Source organism: Phoenix dactylifera, chromosome 17, assembly GCF_051530095.1.
Source record: "Phoenix dactylifera cultivar Ajwa chromosome 17, Ajwa_hap1_PhDact_Kaust_v1.1, whole genome shotgun sequence".
Taxonomy (NCBI): Eukaryota; Viridiplantae; Streptophyta; class Magnoliopsida; order Arecales; family Arecaceae; genus Phoenix; species Phoenix dactylifera.
In genome coordinates this window covers 6,349,197-6,359,200 of record NC_143206.1, presented here as the reverse complement: position 1 = coordinate 6,359,200, position 10,004 = coordinate 6,349,197, and the positions used below count along the sequence as shown (strand labels likewise).

The 10,004-nt window shown below is 39.0% G+C and overlaps 1 protein-coding gene across 1 annotated transcript; it reads right to left on the bottom strand.

The window, feature by feature from the left end:
- Window positions 1-443: 443 nt before the first annotated feature.
- On the bottom strand, window positions 444-8,856 carry LOC120109241 (two-pore potassium channel 5-like). The gene is made up of 2 exons (XM_039122989.3): window positions 7,769-8,856; window positions 444-863 (listed from the first exon to the last, which is right to left on the bottom strand). The coding sequence occupies exons 1-2, from the start codon at window positions 8,731-8,733 to the stop codon at window positions 716-718; spliced, it is 1,113 nt and encodes a 370-aa protein (XP_038978917.3). The 5' UTR covers window positions 8,734-8,856; the 3' UTR covers window positions 444-715.
- Between the last annotated feature and the right edge of the window lie 1,148 nt (window positions 8,857-10,004).

Sequence of the window (10,004 nt, the reverse complement as noted above, 5' to 3'; positions counted from 1 at the left end):
AGTTATCGAATAATAACTTCTCTTTGTTTCACTTCTTCACTTCTTTTCTCTTTAGTTCCTTCGTTTTCTAACCAGAAAAGAGAAATTCATTTTCTCTTCTCTCCATTTCCAGGATATTTTAAACAGCAAAAGGGCCAGCCAATACACTCATTTCCCAAGCCCAAAATCCTGGAAGATCAGCCCAATACGTCAATCAATCATGAAAATATGACTCTGAAACAAATTTGAGATCTCGTTCAACAACTATGCTTGGCTTGTGATACTGAGGGACACTTTCACTCTCTCAGGAAGCATTAGGAATTTTCTTTGCAAATCCTCTAATTTCTTTGCATTCCCTATAAATCTTTAGTCATCTCTTCATGTACTCCTAAGACTTTCACAAAACTGATACATGATAGAAATTAGCAATTATTTCTGTTTTTTGCTTGATGAACGGGCAATTAATAATGACCACTTATTGAAAGAATTGACATATCAGTAACTTACAAAGTAGAGATTGAATCCATATTTTCTGTAACCTTAATTTCCCGTAAAATTTTCCATCTTGAAAAAATAAAGGGAAAGAAAGAAGAATTATCATTCTATTTACAGTTGCCTTACTTTTTTATACTAAAATTGCACAAGGGTGAGAGAAAAAGGTTTTTTCCCTCATTTCTTTGTAGACCAACAAATGCTACTGCTCACCTGGAGCTGTATATGGCGAACTCCTCTGGGGTCATCTAGAGGCATTCAATAGATCAAGGAGGGTTATCCTCCCAGTGTTGATGGGGTCAAGCTTGTTGAACTGGTTGCAGATTTGCAGTATGTCTTTCTCTCCAATCTTCCCCATCTCCTTGAGCTTGTATATCACAAACTCTGATTTACTGAAACATCAAAACAGACACCATAAGACTGCGCAACGTCCAAGGCACCATAAATGAATTCATAGCAGCTGCTGATGAGTTGTATAGTTTGGAGCTACATATTTTCCATAAGTTATGTTGCAAAATGAGTATGTTAAGTTTGACAAAAACACAATGGAAACCTGTTTTCAATCATGTATCATAAATTCTCTAACTAGAAAATACACTCGATCAAATTTCACTTATCTTATCTTGGAAATTTATTTTATATGAACTGAAGAGTCACCGATGAAAGAAAAAGGATCTACCTAATCATCAGCACAGTTAGGCGAGAAGAAGATATGGCCATGCCAGTTACCCTTTTTCATTTTAGTTCAATGACATCCCAAATTGAGAAGCTAAGTCAAGTCAACTCTTATGATAGAAAGTGCAATAACTCACATGAAATGATATGAACAATTTAACAATCAACACATGATTAGGCATGGAGATTTATCTATCTTTTTTCTAAGAAATCTGACATTAGATGTTGAGAATAAGAATGTACCACAAACAAGAACAAGGAGCAAAGCAACAATAAGCTTTTACTAGTTAGCACTTTATTCATAATTTTTGCAGATCAAAATAGTCTAGATAACAAGAAAGAACAGCTGGAGATGGCATAAAAAATCAACTTCGATAACTGGGTTCAGTACCAGAAAAACAAATTCCACAGATCACCTAATATACTAAAACGAATAGCATAAAATCCCACTAATCACCGGGCATTATACCATCCTACAGCCCTTTACACCATTCATTTTGTATTAACCTTATAGTCATCAAACTCAGTATTTGTCAAAATATTTGAAGCGCTAAAAATTTGACAAGATGTTAACTCAAAATTAGTAAGAGAAAAAGCAACACTAGTGTTCAGTCTTAGATTGCATCACCAAGAGCCAAAATTCTGGTCAAATATCCTGCAAAGTCCATGTATTACTGGCACCCTACTGAGCGCCCATTTTCAATGGCCAACTACAAAATTTGAGGAACATGCAGTTGTTATTTCATGAAAAACCTGTAAAGTTAAAAGTGAGTGACCTTTAAAAATGGGCATCAAATTTGCAAGATAAAATAATAGCTCACATACTTGTCATTAACTTGTCATTTATTTTCTTAACTTATTCTTGGCAGAAGCTAAATCCATGGTTGAATTGAATTTCATTAGTATATGTAGCTTGGCTTATGTATTGATTCCCTCTCTTTCCAGTGTCTGCAGCCTTCCTCCATGGCTTTGGCATTCAACTGATCAATAAACAACTAGTACCACATCATTTGTGAATAACCACAAAAGGCCTCTTCTATGAACGACCAAACACAAAATCTGGGTCACCTGCTTTGCTAAAAGCATTTATAGGCCCCCTGACTAACTCAAATCAAGTCTCTATCAACCTAAGCTTCTGTTTCTGCATTACCACTTCAACTTTCCTAGCTTATCAAACATACATCAAACATATTCCTTTCTAGCATTTACCACTCCAACTTTCCTGCCAATAGTTACTAGCATTTACCTTCATTCTAGGCAAACAATCATAATTCTTCTAGCATACTGCTTCAATTACCCTCTACCAAAGTTTTACTGACATTCAGCAACCCCAGAACAGTTCCAAAGATCACATATTTTCACACATTTATTCTACATATATTGCAAAACCTTCATCAACTTATTATTCTATTGAATAATAGAGTTAATATAGATATATATTTCGATATGCTGCTTTAGAACTTTATTTGGTTGATTCTTCCTACTTAATTTACATTTTCGTATACCAAGTTTACTTAAACAAACTTTTATATTACTTCCCAAAGTATTCCTCCATAATTTCAGCAACCAATGCTGTCTCTATAACTAATACCAAACCAGATGACACAAAATGGCCTAGAATACAAAGAAAAAAATAAAGTTTGGCTTATTTAAAAGGTCAATGTCACATCCAACGGATAGAATTTTTCACTAGTGTCATACACAAGTGACATCAAATGCAATTTATTCTTCATTATCTCAAAACTGTGGGAAGAAATAAAAGCAACACAAGACCAATAAGAGCTCAAGGTAGAGAAATATCACTTTGTTTCTCATGCCAAAAGGGTTATCTTGATCTTAATAGTAAAGGGTAGAAAATTAATTCTATATACTGCCAGAGTTAGTAATTGCAATATTAATTTGCATTTATCTTGATAAATAAAAAGGGCATGGCAAGGTTCCATAACAGCATGCCTGTCAAGGAAGCAATAACAAGGTTTGAACTCCCAAATATTAGGGGTATTCATGTCTTAGTGTATCCTTGATGTGTTTTCAAGACAAGAACATAATCTTTATAGTTCAAACATAATTAAAGGGAAAAAAAGCAGGAGAAGAATGACTGGGAAAAGAAAGAGCCTAAAAATCTAGGGGAAAGGAAGACGATTTCATCTAAAGAAGGCACATAGAGTCTGCTATAGAAAACAAAATGTGACTGTGAGATAGCACATATAAGCTTGCAAGCAACTACAAGATCCAATATTTTTTAGGCTTTCGAAATTCAACTTTCTACCTTAGTTACCAAAAGCAGATGGGTGTGCAGAAGCACAGGCATGCAGAAGTGGCTCTCAAGTGGCTCTCATAAAATAATAATAATAATAATAATAATAATCACAAGAAGCACTTAGAAAGTGGGTGCAAGGATGAGTTTCCAAGGAGATTTCAAAGCAAATGCAGAAGATTCCTACTACTAAGCTTCAACCAGACATGGAGTATTTTAATTTGGACTTAAGTCACAACTCATAGTTACCAATAAAGCTATACTATGGAACACTACTTGGAACCTAAATCCTAAAATTAAGTCAAATAACAAACTTGAAAATCAATAAAATATTAATCAGAAATCAAAAACCCCTTTGCTTGACTTTGATTGGACAAAGGCTGCAAACAGAAGACATGCTGGATATGATTCCCTCTCATGCATTTTTGATACATCATTCTCTCAAAAAGAAAGAAGAGAACTAGGAGGCAAGAGGATATCAAAATGAAGATTAGTGTTCTATAATACAGTATATGCAGCCACATATGTAGATGCAGTTCTCTGATTGTGCACATTGCTTGTTTGCGAACAAACTAGGTGCAGGCTGAAAGATGTCACTTACCATTATGCATCCATATACATGACTTGCTTAGCATTTTGGAGCCACATATGTGGCCCGCTCTTATATGAGCCATGTGGATGGAGCTAGTTCAAGCTGCTGATTAGATTGAATGTGTGTTTGAATCTAGCTAGATATTGGTATTATTAATGATTTTTAATATGTTTAATATGTTACATATATTACTATTGGGCATTAAATACTAATTACAAGGATTGACTATTAGTTATTATTTTTATTAATTTTGCTATTGTTTATCTAAAAAATTATTACAATCACTATTATAGTTTTTATTGTATTTAATATATTTTTAAATAGTTAAAAAAATTACTAACTGTATATGTGGCCCACATACCACATATGGGCTATGCAGGGCCTCAAGCACCTGCAAACCATAGCCAACTTTTAAAAACACTGATGAAGATAATGGTTGAGGATGTTGGGGCCTTGGTGTCTTGAAGACAAGTAGTCAGAGCTAGTGCTCCTTTACACATGCAAAGCATACATGCACGTACATTGTGCGCAAGCAAGAGATGCTCACAGCAGAAACACCCATGAACACACCCTATATACCTACATAAATACGAATTCTTAAATACTAGAGTTTGGAAAAATACATGAGTTAGTATGGATGGCTCTAATCCCCAATCCGATCAAAGTTTAATTTATAATTGTCATTTGCTAAATATACTCCCTAGGTCTTAGATTGGGGGATGCACTTACTATTCTCTCTTACAACCAAAACCGTATAAAGTGGGGTATACTTATCTAAGATAGGAGTATTTACATTAGTGCGAAGAGGAAGAGCAGTCGAGACAAACAAGTTGAGGCTCATAAACAAAGGCACCCAAGGAGTTTAGTTTACTTTTAGAACATGTGTGTATATGTTCCTTAACAGATTATTTTCTCTCAGTCATTGTCAATGGAGATATTTGTCCATCCTCAAACCATGGTATAGTTGCAATCAGAAAAACGTGAAGCCTCTTTTAATCTTATAAAGATTGATCCTCATTTCAGTTTTTTCGTTTCTTTCAATTTGTTATTGCTACTATTTAGTGCTGGTTTCAATTTGAACATTCTAGACAAGGTTGTCATAATCCCAATCTAATTTAAAACAGAAAAACAACTATAGGTTTCCTTAATCTGCATACTGTGAAGTCAGGGGAAAATGAAAACAGGATTTTAAGAGCTTCGCACCTATGTCATGCTAACTTGGGACTAGCATGGTACATGTTGTGCCATGCTATAACAGTAATTGGCATGCCTAGAATGTTAGCATGGTAGATGTTGTGCCATGCTGTGCCAGTGATCGTCATGCCTATCATGCATGGCACTGCAGTCTGCTAAGTACTAGCATGCAACGGTGCCACCTTATTTGACCCCCAATCTCATCGATATGTCTTTGTTAGTTATCCTGAAGGACAGTGAGAATATTGAGTCCATGACTTGGAAACACATGAAGTTTTTTTCAAGTCGTGATGTAGTTTTCTGCGAGAATGATTTTTCTTCTGTCACCATACTTGACAAGGATCATGAAAATTATGTCATCATACCTGTTCCCATTGCTGATTATAGCACCTTCACATTACACCTCTGGATCACAATGTTCAAAAATAGTGTTCTGCTACATCCCCATCTCCTCCAAGAGATATTTCCTCGATGCCAAATACTGATACACCACCATTAAAACTAGCCATGCAATCTATTCAACTAATTGCACCTACCCAACCCGCTACATCCCCATCTCCTCCAAGAGATACTTCCTCAACACTATATACTAATACACCATCACTAGAATTAGCAACACAATCTATTCAACTAATTGCATCCACCCAGCCCACTCCCCTACATGTCACTCCATGTGTCCCTCCAAGAAGCCATTCACAGATACAAGGCTCAGCCTGTGACCAAAGGTTTCACACAACTTGAAGGCCTCGATTATCATGAGACATTTGCCTACAATTCGCTGCCTTCTTGCCGCTACTTATGCAAAAAAATGGCACTTCTACCAACTCGACATGAACAACACTTTTCTTCATGAAGATCTCCATGAAGAAGCCTATAAGAAACTACCTCCTAGCCTTGCATGTAAGGGAGAGACTCAAGTCTATAAGCTACAAAAGTCACTCTGTGATCATAAACAAGCTTCTCACAATTGATTTGAGAAGTTTTCACAAGTTCTTCGCCAAGCAAGATTTCACCATTCATATCTCGGTTACTCCATCTTTATATCTAATAAGGAAGGCATGTCCATGGTAATTCTTGTTTATGGGGATGATGTCAATATTACAGGAAATAATGCCTCTACCATTGCTTCTCTTAATACCTTTCCAGTCTCAATTTTCCATCAAGGATCTTGGTCTATTGAAATTTTTCATAGACATTGAGGTTGCCCGGTCTCGTAACGATATTTTGATTACTCAGAGAGAAATATAGTCTTGATACTCTTTCTGAGAGTGAGTTTCTTGGCTCCAAACTAGCAACATATCCAATTGAGCAACACCACCATCTAACCAATGATACCAGAAAATTATTATCTGATCCAGGCCCATATTGATGATTTGTTTTGCGGATGATTTATGTCACAGTCACTCATCTAGACATCCCCTATATAGTCCATATCTCAAGTCAATTTATGCATCAACATCGTAATGCACATCTTGATGCTGCTCATCAGGTCTTGCAATACTTGAAAGGTTCACAATCTCAGAGGATTTTACTACCTTGAAGTTTCAATTTACAACTTTCTGCCTACACAAATTCGAATCAGGCTAGCTATCCTATGACTAGGCATTCAGCAACTGGTTGTATTATTTTTCTTGGCAATGATCCCATCTCATGGAGAACTACAAAACAAAGCACAGCCTCTTGCTCTAATGATGAAATAGAGTACCATGCTGTGGCTAACATCACCTGCAAACTTGTATGGTTAGGATACTTGCTATTGGAACTTGGTATTACTCAGTCACAGTCAATGCAACTCTATTGTGATAACCAAGTGGCCATGTATATCCCAAGTAGGTACAACCAACCTAGTGTTTCATGAGATGACCAACCACATTGAGTGGATAGCCATTTTTTATTTCATTTCAACTTCAACTTGCATATATCTTCACCAGGGCAGTTGGTAAAGCCCAGCTCATATGATAATATGCAAGTTGGGTGTTTCTACTCTACACACGCTAACTTGAGAGAGAGTATCAAGCAACAAAGTCAAGTATGTCCATTTTCATCTCTCTACAATCACCGGTATCTATTTTTATATTTGAGCTCTCTCTGATTATGAGATTCTTTTTCCATATTTTTACTAGACAACCCAGACAAGCATGTGCACTCTTATCTCCATAATCATTTGGATCCATTTCTATATTTATGCTATGTACAATCATAAGATCCTTTATTGTTGACTTACATACCATATAGCTGTTTCTAAGATCGTGAAATTTATATTTTTAATTGCCCTTAAATTAGGAGATTTTTATTATATATGATTATGTATATTCAAGAAATACAATAAAGAAGATCAAGTCATTCTTCCCAACTAATTTCTCAACTCTCGTGAGGTATTTGATGATGTGTATACGCAGCCCGATATTTTCCAAAGTAAATTTATTTAAAAAAAAAAACAAACTTTGGATAGAGGTTTGCGTACACTATATTTTGCGGCAAACTGATCATATTCCAGCACTCAAACTATATTTTGCAAAGTTAATGAAGATGCACTAAAATTGCTTCCGGGGAAAAGAACAGAGTTAAAATGCACCGACCTGATGAAGCCATTTTGATTGAGATCGGCGGCGAACAAATCCTCGACGGTCAGATCCCGGTGCAGCACCCATTTGGCGATCCTCCGGTGCCGCTTATCGATCCTGGCCTCCGCCAGGTACAGAAACGCCCTCGCGACCGCCAGGGTCGACACCAACAGCCAGAAGGAAGCGAAAATCCTACCCGGCAGCGTCTTGAATGCCCGGTCCCCATACCCGACGGTCGTCACCGACATCACCGACAGATAGAGCGAGTCCATCCAATCAAGATCCTCCACCAGGTACAGAGCCAGCGTGCCCGCACCGATGCAGAGCAGGACGACGCCGATCGCGAGCGCGACCTTCATCCGGATCCTCATCCGCCCCTTCTCGGCGTCGAAGATGTAGCTGGCGGCGCCGGCCCCGGCACGGGCACCCTCAAGAATCAAATTCTCCTGGACGTCGAGGACGTAATTGACGGCGCCGGAGAGGAGGACGTCGATGAGGCCGAAGCCGACGAGGACGAAGACGCAGGAGAAGGCCTTGGTGGCGGGGGTGAGGGGGTAGATGTCGCCGTAGCCGATGGTGCAGAGGGTGACGATGCAGAAGTAGAGGGCGTCGACGGCGGGGTGGGTCTCGACGCCGGAGAAGCCCTGGGGGTTGATGGAATAGACCAGGACCCCGAGGGACAAGTAGACGAGAAGAAGAATGGAGGACTGCCTGAGGATGGAGCCGGCGGAGCCGAAGTTAGGGGTATTGGAGGAGTCGGGATTAGAGGGGAGGAGGTCGCGCACGACGGCCATGGCGGGCGCGGTGCGGGCACGGTGGAGGGTGGACTTCTGGCGGGGGAATGACGCCATCGCTGGGTCGGAGGTGGAGGGGAGCAAAGAATCTTCGATCTCGGAGGAGGAGGGGGAGGAAGACAAGGGAAGAGGGTTCGAGAGTTGGGAGCGGAGAAAGTGGGGTAACAACGACTCCTCTACTTCCATTCCCAATTCTACGTACAAACAAATTCTGGGCAAGATATGAGGAAGATTTATAGCTCTTTTTTTACTCCTCTGGTTTATTTGACAGCTCTACTTGAGAGGTGAGAGCTTTTTTTTTTTTTTTTCGGCCGTCCTCTAGAGAGAGGAGAGGACAAGTAGACAGGAGAGGGAGAGAGTTTAATGATGGCCGTCCGTATGATATGGCTGATGTGGTCCGGACTGATCTGGCCGTCCAATAGAAAGGCTTATTTGGATCGAGCGGATGCCACATCACCTTCGTACTGTGTTTAAAAATGGAATGCTCGTGCGGACGGACGGGTGGGTTTTATGGGGTCGCTGACTTCGGATTGATTTGGAAGTACGTGGATCGCGGATATGGGCGTGCGCTAAGGAGTTATATACGGAAGGAGACGTATGCCTGAGGAAAGGGTTTTTTTTTTTTGAAGAAACAGATGACTGGGTCAATGATGAGTAATAAATGAGGTAATACAATCCGCAGCTTGGTTTGTCTTCCCAAATATGTATCTAACCTAGGCAACACGGCGCTCCTTCTGCGCAACCCCCTTGGAGGAAAGGTATATTCGTGAGGGTGATTACCTTCTATTCTTTAATGAGCGTGGGGCCAAATGTGGAAAAGATTTGAACCAATGGTGACCAGACGTAGAGGTTTTAACCTCCTTCTTCACGAAGATTACAGCATAAAAGGCCATGGTGTCCATCTCGCAATTATATTGTTCCACTTGTCTGATCTTTTCTTTCCATATTATCAAAAGATCAAAAATAATGCTACGGCCATCAGCTGGATCCAGGGAGGTTCGAGGATCGTTGCTGCTGACCATTCCTTGATTCGCGATATCTGGATGATGATGAGGGACGGAGGGGTTGTCCACACGAAGCACGTGTTTAGAGAAGCTAATGGAGCTACAAATTGGGTGGCCACGTATGTGGCTAACCATGCCAATAGCATCCTGTGGGCGGGGGATGCAGAGCTGCTTTAGGAGCTCCGTGATATTTTGTTTTCCGATTTTATTAGGTGCATCCGTACATGTGTTATATGAATCACCCGGTAGCCGAAAAAAAAAGAGCTACCTCCAAACCCAACTTATTATCTACTTTCAAAAATAAATAAAAAATAATAAACATCATTATTCAGTCCATCGTTTTGATATAAAATTCCTGATAAAATTTCTGATAATAAAATAAACAATAATTTGATGGCTAGTCGCCAATGATATTTATAATAAAATATTTCTAAAACTGAAATTCCAGTTATT

Excerpts from the sequence above, each read along its gene's own strand:
- LOC120109241 (XM_039122989.3), bottom strand. The coding sequence starts at position 8,733 with ATGGAAGTAGAGGAGTCGTTGTTACCCCACTTTCTCCGCTCCCAACTC. Across the intron at positions 864-7,768 it reads AATCAAAATGGCTTCATCAG|TAAATCAGAGTTTGTGATAT; the intron begins GTCGGTGCATTT and ends TTGATGTTTCAG.